Source organism: Oncorhynchus clarkii, unplaced genomic scaffold (genome assembly GCF_045791955.1).
Source record: "Oncorhynchus clarkii lewisi isolate Uvic-CL-2024 unplaced genomic scaffold, UVic_Ocla_1.0 unplaced_contig_2426_pilon_pilon, whole genome shotgun sequence".
In the NCBI taxonomy this organism is placed as follows: Eukaryota; Metazoa; Chordata; class Actinopteri; order Salmoniformes; family Salmonidae; genus Oncorhynchus; species Oncorhynchus clarkii.
Window position 1 is genome coordinate 71,193 of NW_027261067.1, and position 19,603 is coordinate 90,795.

General features: G+C 43.4%; 1 protein-coding gene across 2 annotated transcripts; it reads left to right on the forward strand.

Moving 5' to 3' along the window:
* The first annotated feature begins 583 nt into the window (after positions 1–583).
* Positions 584–19,281, forward strand: LOC139404531 (sodium- and chloride-dependent GABA transporter 2-like). Of its 2 annotated transcripts, none has more exons than XM_071147229.1 (16): positions 584–681; positions 1,484–1,700; positions 3,307–3,441; positions 5,153–5,293; positions 5,565–5,676; positions 5,846–5,890; positions 7,013–7,142; positions 7,366–7,500; positions 14,131–14,234; positions 15,486–15,610; positions 16,174–16,286; positions 16,500–16,637; positions 16,956–17,058; positions 17,480–17,583; positions 18,478–18,627; positions 18,838–19,281. In XM_071147229.1, the coding sequence occupies exons 2-16, from the start codon at positions 1,499–1,501 to the stop codon at positions 19,003–19,005; spliced, it is 1,905 nt and encodes a 634-aa protein (XP_071003330.1). In that variant the 5' UTR covers positions 584–681; positions 1,484–1,498; the 3' UTR covers positions 19,006–19,281. The 2 variants fall into 2 exon arrangements, with proteins under 2 accessions (XP_071003330.1, XP_071003331.1); XM_071147230.1 differs by having other exon boundaries at positions 609–677.
* The last annotated feature ends 322 nt before the right edge of the window (positions 19,282–19,603 follow it).

Consider the following 19,603-nt stretch of genomic DNA (forward strand, 5'->3'; position numbering starts at 1 on the left):
TTTACCTATTATTTTTCCGATTCCCATTCGTCTTGAAAGCACCATATACAGTATGAACAGTCGCTCCCTGCCAGGCAATTAAAAAAAAAACATTATGAAGAAAGTGCACAACAGGTGAATTAATGTATGGAATAAACAGATCTAAATTACTTATGTTCTGATGGTGCTATTTGAAGAGCAATTGTATTTACTTTAGGCCTATCACAAACAATCATCAGCCCTTATTATGACAAGAATTCCAGACATTCCAGCGAGTCTGACTGAGGGATTGAAATAAATTGTCTCTACCTTATTCTTTGTTATTCAACACATGATGAAATAGGATAGGATAGCCAAATGCAAAACAAATAATCAAAAAGTTTCGTGTTTTCTTTCATTTCATTTAAATGATTTAGTTGAATACATTTTTTGTTAAACTGGTGGACATGTCAACTCTCTTCCACATATACAATGGTCCTCCACAATGGTAGGCTGTTTTACTGTATCATTCTACATAGCTGTTATAGGCTAGCATCCTGGTTCAGTTCAATACCATGTGAAGGCTTTGGAGTTTGTAGACACGCCCCTACTCCCACTTCAACATTCTTTCCAAAGACCCTCTATCTGTTCAGCCATTGGAACTGCTTCATTGACTCCTACCAGCTGTGTGGAAAAGCAGGATCTATTGCATTAAAATAGTGGGTGAGTTGTAAGATATATTTTGAATGCATAATTGAATGATTGTGCTTAACACATGGAGCATTCACAGAAATGATAGTGCTTACTCACTTTTTTCTTCTTGCATGCAGGAATCCTTTTTCTCAAACAAATAAATTGCAAACTTTTGGATTTTAGCATATGCCTAAATACAAGTTCAAGCTAAACAGCCTATAGGTCTGCATCTGCATGATTGTATTGCATTGCATTGCTGCATTGTACATTACTGCACATAATCCATGGAGGAAATCTGCTTAATGGGAGAAAAAAAACTCAACTTCAATGTCTTGTGGATATCTAAAACAATCAATTATTATCTTGTTTTTCATACATTTGTGCAGATAGGCTATGACTGACTGCATAACTAAGCAAACAAATAGCCTAGTCATAAATGTTAGTATCCTAGGAGGAGTAGAATGTCTGCATTAGGATAAAGCCTCAGGCTCTCTAACAGAACAAAGACTTAATCTGTCTTGATTGGGACATATTGTGTTGAAGAGAGTCTCTGAGTAACAGAAGATGTAAACACGGAGTCCGCACCCGATTTAACAATGAGAGGGAGAGCGGAGGAAAGAGAGAGACGGGAGGAGTGTGTGTGTGTGAGACAGAGAGAGAGAGAGAGAGAGAGAGAGAGAGAGAGAGAGAGAGAGAGAGAGAGAAAGAGAGAGAGAAAGAAAGAAAATATGTGTTAGTTCATGCGTGAGAGTAAGAAAGAGCGTGAGAGAGAAAGAGAGAGCTTTGGCAATATCTACAAAATGTCCTGCCAATAAAGCATTTTGAATTTAAGAGAAAGTGAGTGAACATGGAAGAGGAGATGGTTGGAGGGACCACTCCAGGAGGACCAGTGGACTCAGAGGCCCAGAAACAGAGCCCCGAGGATGCGGTTCAGCAGGAGAGGGGCAAGTGGGCCAACAAGACTGAATTCCTGCTCTCCATGGCTGGTGAGATCATTGGCCTGGGCAACGTATGGCGCTTCCCTTATCTGTGCTACAAGAACGGAGGAGGTAAGTAAACCAGCACCTCCCCATCTATTGACTGTCAGAATAAACAGTAGGATTACAATATCATGGTCTGAAAGCACTGAAACCAATGAAGAGTTTGGTCATATTTACAGGATGTTGACCCATGTGCAGCCCTTTTTGGAATAGCCTGAACAGAGCAGGGAGAGAAAGAAAGAAAGAAAGACAGCTAGTGTGTTGGTGTGAGAGAGAGTGTGTGAGAGAGTAATTGAACATCAGAGTATGTGAGAGTGTGTGAGAGAGTAAGTGAACATCAGAGAATGAGAGAGAGTGTGTGAGAGAGAGAGACAGAGAGAGAGAGAAAGAAAGTGAGAGATAGAGGGATTAGATTAACCTGGAGAAGAGTCCCCTAAGCAAGCTGGTCCTGGGGCTCTGTTCACAAACACAAACAGACCCCACAGAGCCCCATGACAGCAACACAATTAGACCCAAACAAATCATGAAAAAACAAAAAGATAATTACCTGACACATTGGAAAGAATTAACAAAAAAGGGAGCAAACTAGAATGCTATTTGGCCCTAAACAAAGAGTACACAGTGGCAGAATACGTGACCACTGTGACTGACCTAAAATTAAGGAAAGCTTTTACTATGTACAGACTCAGTGAGAATAGCCTTGCTATTGAGAAAGGTCGCCGTAGGCAGACATGGCTCTCAAGAGAAGATAGGCTGTGTGCACCCTGCCCACAAAATTAGGTGGAAACTGAGCTGCAGTTCCTAACCTCCTGCCAAATATGTGACCATATTAGAGACCAATATTTCCCTCAGACCTCACAGACTCACAAAGAATACGAAAAACAAATAACATTTTGACTCCCATATCTATTGGGTGAAATACCACAGTGTGCATCACAGCAGCAAGATTTGTGACCTGTTGCCACAAGAAAAGAGCAACCAGTGAAGAACAAACACCATTGTAAATACAACCCATATTTATGTTGCTTATTTATTTCCTCCCTTTTTGACTTGAACTATTTGCACATCATTACAACACTGTATACTGTATAGACATAATAGGACATTTGAAATGTCTTTATTCTTTTGGAACTTGTGTGAGTGTAATATTTACTGTTCACATTTTTTTTATTGTATTGAGAGAAAGAGAGAGAGAGAGAAGAAAGAGAGAAAGAGAGATAAGAAAGATGTTTCCCGAGGGAGTTGACTCTTGTGTCCGCTAACCCTGTGGGCGGAGCTTCACCTCTAATATTCTGTGAGCAACAAAAGATGTATGCATCCTTAAAAAAACAAGGATACCAGGCCTGCGATTGCTTTTGTGCAGCCTCAAAGGCTCTCTGTATCCACTGGAAAGTTTATTAATTTCCTTATGAAGGATATCTATTCAGCTGTCAACTCTTTTCATGGACTCGTAGCGAAAGAACATGTTCTAACTACTGTACAGCAATACCGCATCATCACACAACTGAAATGTCAATAAGCATTTCCTTGGTCTATTCACACAAAATGTTTTGTCATTCATCTCAATGGCTTTATCTTTGTATCCTTCCTGCTGTTCTATTTGACCATTTACCATAGTAACACACCTTTCACACAGTAAACACTCTTCTTCACTGGTGTTTCTAACCCTCCACAGGTGTCTTCTTCATCCCGTACTTTGTCTTCCTCTTCTTCTGTGGTATCCCTGTGTTCTTCCTGGAGACGGCATTGGGCCAGTACACCAGCGAGGGCGGGGTCACAGCCTGGAGGAAGATATGTCCCATGTTCGAAGGTGATCACTCTGTCTGCTCCTTACATTATTACATAATGGGCCAGTTCCCCAGACACAGATATAGCCTATGGGGAATCTTCCAGTCAGGACACCCATGATACAAGTCAGTAATCGACATCCATCCATGTCTGAGGACGACGGGAGATGATGTAGAAACCAGCCACTAGGGGCAACAGTGAGAGCTGTTACCTTTAAGTAGGTTTCGGTTTTGCTGGTTTTGCTAGTTTTGCTAGGGCGTTGTGGATGGGCGTAGGCATCTGCCTTTGGTTGGTTTTTGTGGTTTTTGATATTTTTGTTTTAAGTGTAACGCAAACCTTAACCCTTACCTTAAGTATTCGGGAGTTAATGCCTAACCTTAAAAATACAGAGTTAATGCTTAACCTTAAACACTTGAAAATGTGACGTTTGGAACTGCTTCGAAATTTGACATTTGACGTGAGACTGTGAGAGCTTGTAGCAGTCTTCTTTATTAATAGATGTCAAGTCCCCTGTTTTGGGGACCTGCGTGGTTCTGGTATCGTTTCCGACTGACATTTTCACTGATAAATTTATCTGTGGACACCATAGGCTGAAATGGCTTGCATTGAGCAGTAGCCCTGAATCTCACGGACACAATAGTATATGTGGGGTGTCCCTCCTACCATTTTATTCGCTCTTCTGACTGTCCATCAACTCCAGGCTGAACCCTACATCACAGCCACTAACAACACATATGCCTGGAGTCCTTACATCGTAGCGCAGCAGGAGAGAGGGGTTTCGTCGCTGTACCACATTCAGAGATCGATTTATTGACAGGAAGTTAAAATAATTCATACATTTTAAAGAGAAAACCCTTTCTGCTTGTAACAGACGTACAAGATTGATATGAGATGAAAGGCAAGTTCCAAACGAGCTCAGTGAGACGTTCACAGCGATGGGGGTAGACGTTTTGATCAAGAGAGACCTTTAGAAAATATTCACATTTTCTCTAACACTCAACATACAAATATGTATTTTACAGTTATAAAGAAGGTGAAATCTTATAGTTAGTTGTTGTATAATTTGATTATATTATATTTCGAAAGCGTGTATCATTTCAAGCCATATTCATATACAGTTCTATTGAATAGGAAATACACAATATAAAATATTTCGTATTTTCATATTTTCATGATATTTCTACTGTGTACTTCAGCTTGTATCTTCAAAAGTGACGACACCTCAGCAATGTATAACTGTTCTTGCCAGAAAGGTGAGATTGTAACCTTTCTTGGAGTATGCAGCATTACTAGTTATAGTTCATGATAGTAATTACTTTTGGGGATTACGTAGATCACATTTTTGATTCCATAACCGTTAAAATGGCTTTTTAGTGCAGGACTATCCATTATTTGTGTCAGGGAATCGGGCCTTATGCTAGTTAAAACAGGGATTAAAATGTGTTGTTTCAGGCTAAACTCATGAGATGCTGCTGTATACAAAGACATTGATTGAAAACAAATACATTTCACATTTTCTATATCTAACTGTAATTTGCTAGGTATTAAGCAGGCTTTTGTTCCAGCCCAGTACTAACACTCCCGATTCAACTTAACAAAGTCTCAATGACACGTTTGTTTATTTAGGTATTGTAGTGCTGGGCTGAACCAAAAGCCTGCACGCCCTGTAGTTCTCCAGATCCATGGTTTGACCACTGTGCTAAGTTAACCTGCCTTTGCTTTTCCGTCTATAGGAGTGGGAATTGCATCCCAAGTGATTGTGGCGTACTTGAACATCTATTACATAGTGGTGCTAGCCTGGGGTCTGTTCTACCTATTCAACTCCTTCAGGAATCCACTGCCCTGGTCCACCTGTGACAATGAGTGGAATACTGGTACAAGAACTGAACACAGACACACACGTAGACACAGACACACACGTAGACACAGACACACGTGCACGTATGCATGTGCACATACTTACTTACTCAAACTCACTCACTAATTCTCTCTCTCTCTCTCTCTCTCTCTCTCTCTCTCTCTCTCTCTCTGTCTGTCTCTCTCTCTCTCTGTCTCTCTTGTCTCTGTCTCTTGTCTCTCTCTCTTGTCTCTGTCTCTTGTCTCTGTCTCTCTTTTTCTCTTTCTCTCTCTCTAACATTCTCACAGAGAACTGTCATAATTTGAGTTCCATGTTGTTGAACCCACACCTCTCCCAGTTGGACTCAGACTGGTCCTTCCTTCACAACCAGACTGAATATAATGACTACAATATGTTGAGGTAGGCCTCCTTATTGTACTTTGAAGATATCAGATACACTGGGTGTTGATGAAGATACACTGGGTGTTGATGAGGTGCAGTCATGCAGACATTGAGATTACTGTATTGTGGTTCATTTTGCTATTTCTCACTGCTTTTTCATTGGTTTACCCCCCTCTTTATCTTTCAGTAATGAAACCATGAAGATCACGTCTCCCGAGGAGGAGTTTTGGGCGTAAGTTTGAAACCAATCATAACTTCTGAAATACACACGCACACACACGCACACACACATACTGATAGTGATGATGATGAGTCATGCTGACAGACAATATAGAGCCCACCCAACGGCCCAACAGCCCAGTAGAACACCGGGTAAGGGAAATTAGCCAATTACAGCCTGGAGGGAACCATAAAACAACCAATTAGAGTGCTCGATAAGGATTATTTTGTGTTCAAATTCAGTGTTGTTGTTTTGTCAGACTAGTCTGGTGATTTCGTAATAGGCCATGGTTGTTCCCACATGATACATTCCTGATGGTGTTTCCGGGTGGTGCAGGATTGGGAAATGGGCTGAGAACAGCACTCGAAAGCGTTTTCTTCTAAATGAGAACAATATGTGTCCTTTCTTTGGGGTTCAAAGCCTAAACTAAAACCCTCTGAACTAAACTGGGGAAAATGGAACATCTGTATCTATCATGCTGGTGCTATTTTGTCTCTGTATTCGTGCAGAGGCTCCATATGGAGACTATAAAGTTGGAAAAAGAACACGTGTCTTTCTGTCGGGTCGGCTGTCGCTGTGAATTTGTTTAGGTTAGATTTGTGTGGAGAGAGGATCTCTGAAATAAAACACCATGTCTAAGATGGTATGTAGTACATAGAGGGTCATGGTATTGGGATTAATTCTGCATGGTTACTAGGTTAAAACAGAAACAACTAAAAGGGTTAAGTTTAGGTATTCATTCCAAATGGTTAAGGTTAGGGTTACGGTTTGGGGAAAGCATAAAACTAAATAATAATGAAATAAAAAGCGTTTTTTCCATTTATCATCATCATACTCTCCCGTGTTGCTAAACATTTGTGAACTGCCGTGGTGCCATGGTCTAAACATCTTACTGAACAGCCTAGTGTGTGTGTGTGTGTGTGTGTGTGTGTGTGTGTGTGTGTGTGTGTGTGTGTGTGTGTGTGTGTGTGTGTGTGTGTGTGTGTGTGTGTGTGTGTGTGTGTGTGTGTGTGCATTCATGTGTGTGTGTGTGTGTGTGTGTGTGTGTGTGTGTGTGTGTGTGTGTGTGTGTGCATTTGTGTGTGTGTGTGTGTGTGCATGCGTCCTTACATATGTGTGTGTGTTGTTCCCCAGTCGTCGGGTGTTGAGGACGTCAGATCATGTGTCTCTGGGTGCTGTACATTGGGACCTGGCTCTCTGTCTGCTGCTGGCCTGGATCATCTGCTACTTCTGCATCTGGAAGGGAGTCAAATCTACAGGCAAGGTGAGCTGGCAGCCTCCCATACAGACCAAAACAACAGGATCAAATTCATTAGGGCACGCCGCAGCAAAATGTTCTGCAAGGGAAAACTAAAATGAGTGTTTCTTCTTGGCCAAGTCCAGGTAGTACCTCCCTGTTTCTGTCTGTACAATCTCTTCATGTGTGTGTGTGTGTGTGTGTGTGTGTCTGTCTGTGTGTTCAAGTGTATCTTCATGTGTGACCACAGGTGGTGTACTTCACAGCAACGTTCCCCTACCTGATGCTCTTCATCCTGTTTATCCGAGGTGTGACTCTACCAGGGGCTGGAGAGGGCATAAAGTACTATCTCTGGCCTCAAATGGACAAGATCTTGGAACCTGGGGTAAGACTGATGGGACAGGGATGGTAGTAGGGAGGAAAGATGGTAGTAGGAAGGAAAGATGGTAGTAGAGAGGAAAGATGGTAGTAGGGAGGAAAGATGGTAGTAGGGAGTGAAGATGCTAGTAGAGAGGAAAGATGGTAGTAGGGAGGAAAGATGGTAGGTAGTAGAGAGGAAAGATGGTAGTAGGGAGGAAAGATGGTAGTAGAGAGGAAAGATGGTAGTAGGGAGGAAAGATGGTAGTAGAGAGGAAAGATGGTAGTAGGGAGTGAAGATGCTAGTAGGGAGGGAAGATGGTAGTAGAGAGGAAAGATGGTAGTAGAGAGGGAAGATGGTAGTAGGGAGGAAAGATGGTAGTAGAGAGGAAAGATGGTAGTAGAGAGGAAAGATGGTAGTAGAGAGGAAAGATGGTAGTAGAGAGGGAAGACAGTAGTAGAGAGGGAAGATGGTAGTAGGGAGGAAACATGGTAGTAGAGAGGAAAGATGGTAGTAGGGAGGAAAGATGGTAGTAGGGAGGAAAGATGGTAGTAGGGAGGAAAGATGGTAGTAGAGAGGAAAGACGCTAGTAGGGAGTGAAGATTGTAGTAGGGAGGAAAGATGGTAGTAGGGAGGAAAGATGGTAGTAGGGACGAAAGATGGTAGTAGGGAGGAAAGATGGTAGTAGGGAATAAAGATGGTAGTAGGGAATAAAGATGGTAGTAGGGAATAAAGATGGTAGTAGGGAATAAAGATGGTAGTAGGGAATAAAGATGGTAGTAGGGAATAAAGATGGTAGTAGGGAATAAAGATGGTAGTAGGGAATAAAGATGGTAGTAGGGAATAAAGATGGTAGTAGGGAATAAAGATGGTAGTAGAGAGGAAAGATGCTAGTACAGAGGAAAGATGTTCTCTAGCATTTTCTCTCTCTCTTTCTCTGCTCACAATCCCAAAGCGGAACTGGGATCTTAGCAAGAAAAGCAAACCAAGACCTTTAGAGTTAAACAGTAACCCGAACACACCATAACATCAACACACAGTAACAAAAACACCATCCTCCCGGAGCAGGATGAAGTTGCCCCTATACGCTGATCTTGGGTCAGTTTTGTATTTTCCCCACTCATTTATTTAAGATACTCTTTGGTCGTAGTCCAATGACCGAACGTCAATGGCAACGGTCAAACACTCAGGCATTCAGACGATTTCTTTAGGTGCCAGAGAGTCCCATAAAAGAGACATTCTTTGGTATGGATTACCTTTGACCTTAGTACAACATGGCATGTGACCTGATGCCTTCTGGGGTCCGGTGTAGCGGTCCCAGGAGAGGTCAAGCCTCATTTCAGGGGTCAACTATCCTCCAACTTTGCCTCCTGTTGTGTGGGGCTCGTTGGATCAGGAGTAGGCTCAAAAAGGGGGCAAACCGCGACAAATGAAGCCTGCTGGGTATTTGGGAAGTGTCATGAACTGTTGTGAGTTTGTTTCTTTGTATCATATTTCAACCAGTCTATTTTAAAAGGAAACGTGCTGTTTTTCTGTAGAGAGAGCAGGACGTCAACATTGGGGAGGGGGAATAATATTATGTTAATTAACCTTATGGCTAAAACACTGATTCTCAAAGAACTCAATTACTGTACAGCATCATCTTTCCAGGTATCCCAGCAAACATACGCCAAGACAGATGTGTCATATCATGTGCGGACAAAAGGATAGTCACAAACCTAACATCTTTAAGTTCATAGGTGCAGGGTGTGAGAAAAGTTGCTAAAGCAATTAGAGACCTGGGGGAGGATTGAGAGGAGGACGGGGGCGCTGGCGTGGGAATCCCCAGTTACTTCGACTGGAACGGTGGCCAAATGAATGCACTTCAGGGTCCGGGGGATGATTGGTTATGTAACTCTGTGTCCCGACAGCTGAAGAACAGACCAGGGAGAAAATGTGTGTTCGCCTGCATGCCATGTGTTTTATTTTGGATTCTGGAGTGAGGTTTGTCTATTAGTTTAGGGCTCTGTGTATAAACAGAGAGAAGAGGTTTAGGGCTCTGTGTATAAACAGAGAGAAGAGGTTTAGAGGTCTGTGTATAAACAGAGAGAAGAGGTTTAGGGCTCTGTGTATAAACAGAGAGAAGAGGTTTAGGGCTCTGTGTATAAACAGAGAGAAGAGGTTTAGGGCTCTGTGTATAAACAGAGAGAAGAGGTTTAGGGCTCTGTGTATAAACAGAGAGAAGAGGTTTAGGGCTCTGTGTATAAACAGAGAGAAGAGGTTTAGAGGTCTGTGTATAAACAGAGAGAAGAGGTTTAGGGCTCTGTGTATAAACAGAGAGAAGAGGTTTAGGGCTCTGTGTATAAACAGAGAGAAGAGGTTTAGGGCTCTGTGTATAAACAGAGAGAAGAGGTTTAGGGCTCTGTGTATAAACAGAGAGAAGAGGTTTAGGGCTCTGTGTATAAACAGAGAGAAGAGGTTTAGGGCTCTGTGTATAAACAGAGAGAAGAGGTTTAGGGCTCTGTGTATAAACAGAGAGAAGAGGTTTAGGGCTCTGTGTATAAACAGAGAGAAGAGGTTTAGGGCTCTGTGTATAAACAGAGAGAAGAGGTTTAGGGCTCTGTGTATAAACAGAGAGAAGAGGTTTAGAGGTCTGTGTATAAACAGAGAGAAGAGGTTTAGGGCTCTGTGTATAAACAGAGAGAAGAGGTTTAGGGCTCTGTGTATAAACAGAGAGAAGAGGTTTAGGGCTCTGTGTATAAACAGAGAGAAGAGGTTTAGGGCTCTGTGTATAAACAGAGAGAAGAGGTTTAGGGCTCTGTGTATAAACAGAGAGAAGAGGTTTAGGGTTCTGTGTATAAACAGAGAGAAGAGGTTTAGAGGTATGTGTATAAACAGAGAGAAGAGGTTTAGGGCTCTGTGTATAAACAGAGAGAAGAGGTTTAGGGTTCTGTGTATAAACAGAGAGAAGAGGTTTAGGGCTCTGTGTATAAACAGAGAGAAGAGGTTTAGGGTTCTGTGTATAAACAGAGAGAAGAGGTTTAGGGTTCTGTGTATAAACAGAGAGAAGATGTTTAGGGTTCTGTGTATAAACAGAGAGAAGAGGTTTAGGGCTCTGTGTATAAACAGAGAGAAGAGGTTTAGGGCTCTGTGTATAAACAGAGAGAAGAGGTTTAGGGCTCTGTGTATAAACAGAGAGAAGAGGTTTAGGGCTCTGTGTATAAACAGAGAGAAGAGGTTTAGGGCTCTGTGTATAAACAGAGAGAAGAGGTTTAGGGCTCTGTGTATAAACAGAGAGAAGAGGTTTAGGGTTCTGTGTATAAACAGAGAGAAGATGTTTAGGGTTCTGTGTATAAACAGAGAGAAGAGGTTTAGGGCTCTGTGTATAAACAGAGAGAAGAGGTTTAGGGTTCTGTGTATAAACAGAGAGAAGAGGTTTAGGGTTCTGTGTATAAACAGAGAGAAGATGTTTAGGGTTCTGTGTATAAACAGAGAGAAGAGGTTTAGGGCTCTGTGTATAAACAGAGAGAAGAGGTTTAGGGCTCTGTGTATAAACAGAGAGAAGAGGTTTAGGGCTCTGTGTATAAACAGAGAGAAGAGGTTTAGGGCTCTGTGTATAAACAGAGAGAAGAGGTTTAGGGCTCTGTGTATAAACAGAGAGAAGAGGTTTAGGGCTCTGTGTATAAACAGAGAGAAGAGGTTTAGGGCTCTGTGTATAAACAGAGAGAAGAGGTTTAGGGCTCTGTGTATAAACAGAGAGAAGAGGTTTAGAGGTCTGTGTATAAACAGAGAGAAGAGGTTTAGGGCTCTGTGTATAAACAGAGAGAAGAGGTTTAGGGTTCTGTGTATAAACAGAGAGAAGAGGTTTAGGGTTCTGTGTATAAACAGAGAGAAGAGGTTTAGGGCTCTGTGTATAAACAGAGAGAAGAGGTTTAGGGCTCTGTGTATAAACAGAGAGAAGAGGTTTAGGGCTCTGTGTATAAACAGAGAGAAGAGGTTTAGGGCTCTGTGTATAAACAGAGAGAAGAGGTTTAGGGCTCTGTGTATAAACAGAGAGAAGATGTTTAGGGCTCTGTGTATAAACAGAGAGAAGAGGTTTAGGGTTCTGTGTATAAACAGAGAGAAGATGTTTAGGGCTCTGTGTATAAACAGAGAGAAGAGGTTTAGGGCTCTGTGTATAAACAGAGAGAAGAGGTTTAGGGCTCTGTGTATAAACAGAGAGAAGAGGTTTAGGGCTCTGTGTATAAACAGAGAGAAGAGGTTTAGAGGTCTGTGTATAAACAGAGAGAAGAGGTTTAGGGCTCTGTGTATAAACAGAGAGAAGAGGTTTAGGGTTCTGTGTATAAACAGAGAGAAGATGTTTAGGGCTCTGTGTATAAACAGAGAGAAGAGGTTTAGGGCTCTGTGTATAAACAGAGAGAAGAGGTTTAGGGCTCTGTGTATAAACAGAGAGAAGAGGTTTAGGGCTCTGTGTATAAACAGAGAGAAGAGGTTTAGAGGTCTGTGTATAAACAGAGAGAAGAGGTTTAGGGCTCTGTGTATAAACAGAGAGAAGAGGTTTAGGGCTCTGTGTATAAACAGAGAGAAGAGGTTTAGGGCTCTGTGTATAAACAGAGAGAAGAGGTTTAGGGCTCTGTGTATAAACAGAGAGAAGAGGTTTAGGGCTCTGTGTATAAACAGAGAGAAGAGGTTTAGAGGTCTGTGTATAAACAGAGAGAAGAGGTTTAGGGCTCTGTGTATAACAGAGAGAAGAGGTTTAGAGGTCTCTGTATGAACAGAGAGAAGAGGTTTAGGGGTATGTGTATAAACAGAGAGAAGAGGTTTAGAGGTCTGTGTATAAACAGAGAGAAGAGGTTTAGAGGTCTGTGTATAAACAGAGAGACGAGGTTTAGAGGGCTGTGTATAAACAGAGAGAAGCGGTTTAGAGGTCTGTGTAAAGACAGAGAGAAGAGGTTCAGAGGTATGTGTATAAACAGAGAGAGGAGGTTTAGGGCTCTGTGTATAAACAGAGAGAAGAGGTTTAGGGCTCTGTGTATAAACAGAGAGAAGAGGTTTAGGGCTCTGTGTATAAACAGAGAGAAGAGGTTTAAGGCTCTGTGTATAAACAGAGAAGAGGTTTAGGGGTTTGTGTATAAACAGAGAGAAGAGGTTTAGAGGTCTGTGTATGAACAGAGAGAAGATGTTTAGAGATCTGTGTATAAACAGAGAGACGAGGTTTAGAAGTCTGTGTATAAACAGAGAGACAAGGTTTAGAGGGCTGTGTATAAACAGAGAGAAGAGGTTTAGAGGTCTGTGTATGAACAGAGAGAAGATGTTTAGAGGTCTGTGTATAACAGAGAGAAGAGGTTTAGAGGTCTGTGTATAAACAGAGAGAAGAGGTTTAGAGGTCTGTGTATAAACAGAGAGAAGAGGTTTAGGGCTCTGTGTATAAACAGAGAGAAGAGGTTTAGGGCTCTGTGTATAAACAGAGAGAATAGGTTTAGGGCTCTGTGTATAAACAGAGAGAAGAGGTTTAGGGCTCTGTGTATAAACAGAGAGAAGAGGTTTAGGGCTCTGTGTATAAACAGAGAGAAGAGGTTTAGGGCTCTGTGTATAAACAGAGAGAAGAGGTTTAGAGGTCTGTGTATAAACAGAGAGAAGAGGTTTAGGGCTCTGTGTATAAACAGAGAGAAGAGGTTTAGGGCTCTGTGTATAAACAGAGAGAAGAGGTTTAGAGGTATGTGTATGAACAGAGAGAAGAGGTTTAAGGCTCTGTGTATAAACAGAGAGAAGAGGTTTAGGGGTTTGTGTATAAACAGAGAGAAGAGGTTTAGAGGTATGTGTATAAACAGAGAGAAGAGGTTTAGGGGTCTGTGTATAGACAGAGAGAGGAGAAATGAAGGGGCCCATCCCAGCTGGTTGTGGTAGTATTTGGATTATACTGGGATGGATAATGGACTTTGTTATGGGGCAGACTGCAGGCCTCCCAGGCCCTATCGCCCTCCTGCTAACACTAACCAGATGCTGCTATGAGTGGGTCTGCTGAGGGTCTGCTGAGAGGGTTGATGTTGTCAACACACACACATAGGAAGTGCAAGCAGACACAGGCAGCCATACATACACACAAACACGCACATGAACGGACACACAGATGGATGTTGGCCTGAGAAAGACAGTAGAGAGCCCAGATTATTGGCCCTAGACAAACCTGATGTTACACAAGTTGTAGTTGATTGTTGTCAGCTTTGACAGAGAAATGTATCCAATGTTTTATGGGTCTACATGAGATGTATTTGATGAAAACCACATGGTTCTGACCGGTTTTTGTTTACTTTAATGAGTGAAAGTAGCTGAACATGTGACAGTAAAATAGATATTCTTTCTTCCCGTACTCTGCCCCCCTCATTCTGTCTTTCTCTTCTCCCTATCTCCATCCCTCTCACTCTCTTTTCTACCTCCCTCCTTCCCTCTCCTCTCTCCTCCCTCCATCCCTCCCCCTGTCTTTCACTCCTTGCCTCCCCCTCTCTCTCCTTCTCCCTCTCTCTCCTTGCCTCCATCTCTCTTCGCCCTTCCTCCATACCTCCCATTCTTTCTCCTACCCTCTCTCTCTCGCCTCCCTTCCTCCATCCATCCATCCCCCTCCCTCCATCCACCCCTCTCACTCTCTCTAACTCCATCCCTCTCCCCCTCTCTCTCTAGGTGTGGCGTGACGCAGGGACCCAGGTGTTTTTCTCCTACGCTGTATGTCAGGGGGTCCTCACCTCTCTGGGCAGCTACAACAAGTACAACAACAACTGTTACAAGTCAGTGTGACACACCACTGCACACAGCTTCCCCTTCAAAACTCGATTTGAATCGTCACATAAAAACTAAAACATTTTCAAGTATGTCAACTGTGCTTGATTTAGTTTGCGCTTTACGAAAGGAACCAATGGAATAGTCCCAAAAGTGAAAACGTGCACATCTCTTTTCTTTCCAAACGGTATCCTCTCACATTGATTTAGAGTAGCATGCTAGGTCCCTCTTGGCGTTATTTGAATTGGATCACATAGACCTGGGTCAAACACATCATTATGCCACATGTTTTTCAACACTTGAGCTATGCTTGATATAGTTTGCTGTGTACAATAGAACCAATGGAATGGTCCCAAATGTGCAAACTCCACGCTACGTCAAGAGCACCTGAAATACCTTCACGTGTTTAGTTTGAACTAACTACAGCTAAAAGGACACTGGTAAGTGTAATTGATTATGTGTTCATTGTTCTTATGTACAGTACCCTCCTGTGAGGTCGCATAAGCAAACACATTTTACACACCATGTTGTGTTCCAGGGAGTGATAGTGATTTTACACACCTTGTTGTGTTCCAAGGAATGATAGTGATTTTACACACCTTGTGTGTTCCAGGGAGTGATAGTGATTTTACTCACCTTGTTGTGTTCCAAGGAGTGATAGTGATTTTACACACCTTGTGTGTTCCAGGGAGTGATAGTGATTTTAACTACCTTGTTGTGTTCCAGGGAGTGATAGTGATTTTACTCACCTTGTTGTGTTCCAGGGAGTGATAGTGATTTTACACACCTTGTGTGTTCCAGGGAGTGATAGTGATTTTACACACCTTGTTGTGTTCCAGGGAGTTATAGTGATTTTACACACCTTGTTGTGTTCCAGGGAGTTATAGTGATTTTACACACCTTGTTGTGTTCCAGGGAGTGATAGTGATTTTACTCACCTTGTTGTGTTCCAGGGAGTGATAGTGATTTTACACACCTTGTTGTGTTCCAGGGAGTGATAGTGATTTTACACACCTTGTTGTGTTCCAGGGAGTGATAGTGATTTTACTCACCTTGTTGTGTTCCAGGGAGTTATAGTGATTTTACACACCTTGTTTGTGTTCCAGGGAGTGATAGTGATTTTAACTACCTTGTTGTGTTCCAGGGAGTGATAGTGATTTTACACACCATGTTGTGTTCCAGGGAGTGATAGTGATTTTACTCACCTTGTTGTGTTCCAGGGAGTTATAGTGATTTTACACACCTTGTTTGTGTTCCAGGGATTGCGTGGCACTCTGCATTCTCAACAGTGCCACCAGCATCTTTGCTGGATTCGCCGTCTTCTCCGTACTGGGATTCATGGCTTACTCACTTGACTTGGACATGAATGAAGTCGTTAAAGGAGGTGGGCCTCTTTCCTCCACATCCCCCTCTTCCTCGTCTTCATCCCTTTTTCAAAGTCACACTCCTTACTGCAGAGGTCAAGTTTGTCAACACCTTGATATAGAATGCGATTCCTTCATTTCTGTTATATATCGTGTGAAGCTGGGATCTCCAACTCTGGTCCTAAAAATGTACTAGGTGTGCAGGTGTTTGTTCCAGCCCAGCACAGACATATTTGATCAAACAAATTGTGGTGCAGACTGAAGACTATAATTAGTTGATGTGAAATAGGTATGTTAGTGCTGGGGCGGAACAAGAGCCTGCATTCCCAGTGTCTCCCAGTAGAGATGGAGAAGCCTGTGCTATAGTTACGATACTGCTCACTGTCATAACCAATAATGGCCACAAGATGGCCCTTCAGCCCAATGTACCACACCATAAAACCTCTATCACAACTGGTCTCCTCCACACAGCATTAAGACAACACATCAACAGCAGAACAATTCCATATGCATTTTTCAGTCCGGTGATATTTACCTGCAAATATGAATAAATGAATGTGTGTGTGTGGGCTGTTTCCCACAGGACCTGGTCTGGCTTTCATCGCCTATCCCAAAGCCGTGTCCCTGCTACCAGGGGCCCAGTTCTGGGCCGTCCTCTTCTTTCTTATGGTTATCTTACTGGGTCTGGACAGCCAGGTACTATACAGGGACGTGTGTGTGTGTGTGTGTGTGTGTGTGTGTGTGTGTGTGTGTGTGTGTGTGTGTGTGTGTGTGTGTGTGTGTGTGTGTTTGATAGAGTTGTATTGAATTTATTAAGCTTAAATCAGGTAATGTGTCATTTTCAGTTGACAGGATACATCTTTGTGCATGTGTGTGTGTTGTGAACATATTGTGTGTGTTCCCTCCCAGTTTGTGTGTGTAGAGAGCTTGGCCACATCCATCACTGACATGTTCCCTGGTGTACTGCGGAGGCCTGGCCGGAGAGAGATCTTAGTACTAGTCATCGCTGTAGTCTGCTTCCTACTGGGTCTGCCTCTCATCACGGAGGTAGGAGAGAGGGAGAGAGGGAGAGAGGGAGAGGGAGAGAGGGAGAGAGGGAGAGGGAGAGAGAGGGAGAGGGAGTGAGGGAGAGAGGGATCGGTGACAGAGAGCTATATAGAGGGTGGGAGACAGAGAAAAAGAGAGATAGAGGGAGAGAGAGAGAGAGAGAGAGTGGTGTAAGAGAGCTATATAGAGGGTGGGAGACAGAGAAAAAGAGAGATGGAGGGAGAGAGAGAGAGAGAGACGGATGCTAGTAAACTCTTCAATAGCAATAGGAACAGAAGTTCACCTCTGACATCCATGTCCTCCTGCCCTTCCCATCAGAATGGGATAGTCCTCTTTCAGTTGATTGACTCGTACGGCCCCAGTGGGACCAGTCTGCTGTTCATTGCATGTTTTGAGTGCATCGCCGTCGCCTGGGTCTACGGTGAGTGACGTCACTACTAACATGATTGTACCGACTATGTTTACTGTAGTTATTGTTCTAATCGTTAAAGTGAATCTATGCTCTACGGGCCAGTTTCCTGGACCCAGTTGAAGCCTGGTTCTGGACTAAAATGCTATTTTTAGGAATATTGTCCATTGGGCATGCTATTTAGTCCAGTACTACAATGGACAGTCTCAAGCAGTCACAACATGTTCATACCTGTACAATAAGTGTTTCCATACATTCACCGTTACGTCTACATTGAAGTTCTATTACCAGGGAAGTGGGACACATGGTAGACCACTGTGTCTCAGCATGTTTTCAGTCAATCGAGGGGGGACCCATGTGTGTGAATGTTTCTATCAAGACGAAGAGATGGATCTCGACTAAAAAAGAAAGTGTGGATGGATTGGCTTTGCAGGTGCGAACCGTTTCCTTGACAACATTGAAGACATGATAGGCTACCATCCTTTCCCTTTGGTGCTGAAGTACTGCTGGCTGTTTGTGACACCACTCATCTGTGGGGTGAGTAAGACAGACACCTGTGTCACCTCTCTCTCTCTCTCTTTTCATCTTTCTCTCTGCGTCTTTCTTTATGCTCATGTTCTCTTTCTTCATTATCTCTCTCCTGCTTTCATCTTGTTCTTTTTCTTTCTCTGTACCTTTTGCTCTCTCTCTCTCTCTCTCTGCATCTGTCTTTATCTTAATGTTTCCTGTTTCTCCCTCGTGGTCTGTCTCTCCCTTGTGGTCTCTCTCTCCCTGGTGGTCTCTCTCTCCCTCGTGGTCTCTCTCTCCCTTGTGGTCTCTCTCTCCCTCGTGGTCTGTCTCTCCCTCGTGGTCTCTCTCTCCCTTGTGGTCTGTCTCTCCCTTGTGGTCTGTCTCTCCCTCGTGGTCTCTCTCTCCCTCATGGTCTGTCTCTCCCTTGTGGTCTCTCTCTCCCTTGTGGTCTGTCTCTCCCTTGTGGTCTCTCTCTCCCTGGTGGTCTCTCTCTCCCTAGTTGTCTGTCTCTCCCTCGTGGTCTCTCTCTCCCTCGTGGTCTGTCTCTCCCTCGTGATCTCTCTCTCCCTTGGTCTCCCTTGTGGTCTCTCTCTCCCTCGTGGTCTGTCTCTCCCTGGTGGTCTCTCTCTCCCTCGTGGTCTCTCTCTCCCTCCCTCTTCCTTCTAACTTTGCATTAAAACACCTATGTATTCCTTCTATCCACAAATGACATTTGTTGATCACTATCTTTCTAATACCCTTTTCACAATACCGAGCCAAACTAAGCCGTGCTGTACTGGAATGGCCTGGAAAGCACAATGTGAAAATAAAATATCCCAGCCAGCACAGTACAGTTCGGGCTGGCCCTATAGTGGGAATCAGGTTTAAGTCGGCAGTATCCAAGGCTAACCTTCATCTCCACCTCTTCCTGGTTCTCCTCAGATCACCCTGGTGTATGACACACTGACCAGTTCATCAACCAATCTAAATCTAGAATACGCACCTGAGCCCTGGGCCTCCCGAGTTGCCTCTCTCCTCATCCTCACCCCGCTGATGTGTATCCCTGTCTACATTCTGCTGTGTCTGTGGAGGGTGAGTGTCTATACCTCACCTACCGTCACTCCATCATCACCCACCAGGCACTTACTGGGTGTCTACCCATAGATGTCTTGGTTTAGGGGTAGGTGGGGGGAGGTGTATGTGTATATATTTTAATATCTGTGTGTGTGTGTCTGTGGGTGTGTGCATGAATGTGGGTATTGTGGTTTTTCTTCAGTGTTTTGACCATGTCCTTCCTCCCAGAATCCTAAAGGGATGACCACTGCGTCCAGTGACCTGCGCCAGGCACGGCCACACGAACCCAGACTCACCGTGTGTGAGCGTGTCATTATCGAGGGACAAGAGAAACCCCCCAGGAACGTAGGGGATCGGGATGAGAAGCTGGCCATCGAGGAGATCAGTGGAGTCTAGTGTTGATGACATCATAGAACCTCGACTGTCAGGGTGCCGGACTGCCTGGTTGGTCTATGGGTTGTATTCATTATGGAGTCAGGTAGCCTAGCGGTTAAGAGTGTTGTGCCAGTAACCGAAAGGTCAACTGGTTCGAATCCCCTAGCCAAAAAGGTAAAAAATCTGATGCGCCCTTGAGCAAGGCACTTAACCTTAATTGTTCCTGTAAGTTGCTCTGGATAAAAATGTCTGCTAAATAACTCAAATGTAAAAATTTGCCACCAAACGGAAGAAAAAGGACTAAAAAAGGAGGGACAACTTGAACTTGTTCAATAAAAAAAAGAAGCAAATGTTCTATGAAATGCTTCGCTATGCTGTGGTCTGATAAATACAACCCAGGCTTCAACTGACCAGACTGAATGGCAGATACAGCAGGGCAACACCAACAAAACAAATGTTCTATGAAATGCTTCGCTATGCTGTGGCCTGATAAATACAACCCAGGCTTCAACTGACCAGACTGAATGGCAGATACAGCAGGGCAACACCAACAAAACAAATGTTCTATGAAATGCTTCGCTATGCTGTGGTCTGATAAATACAACCCAGGCTTCAACTG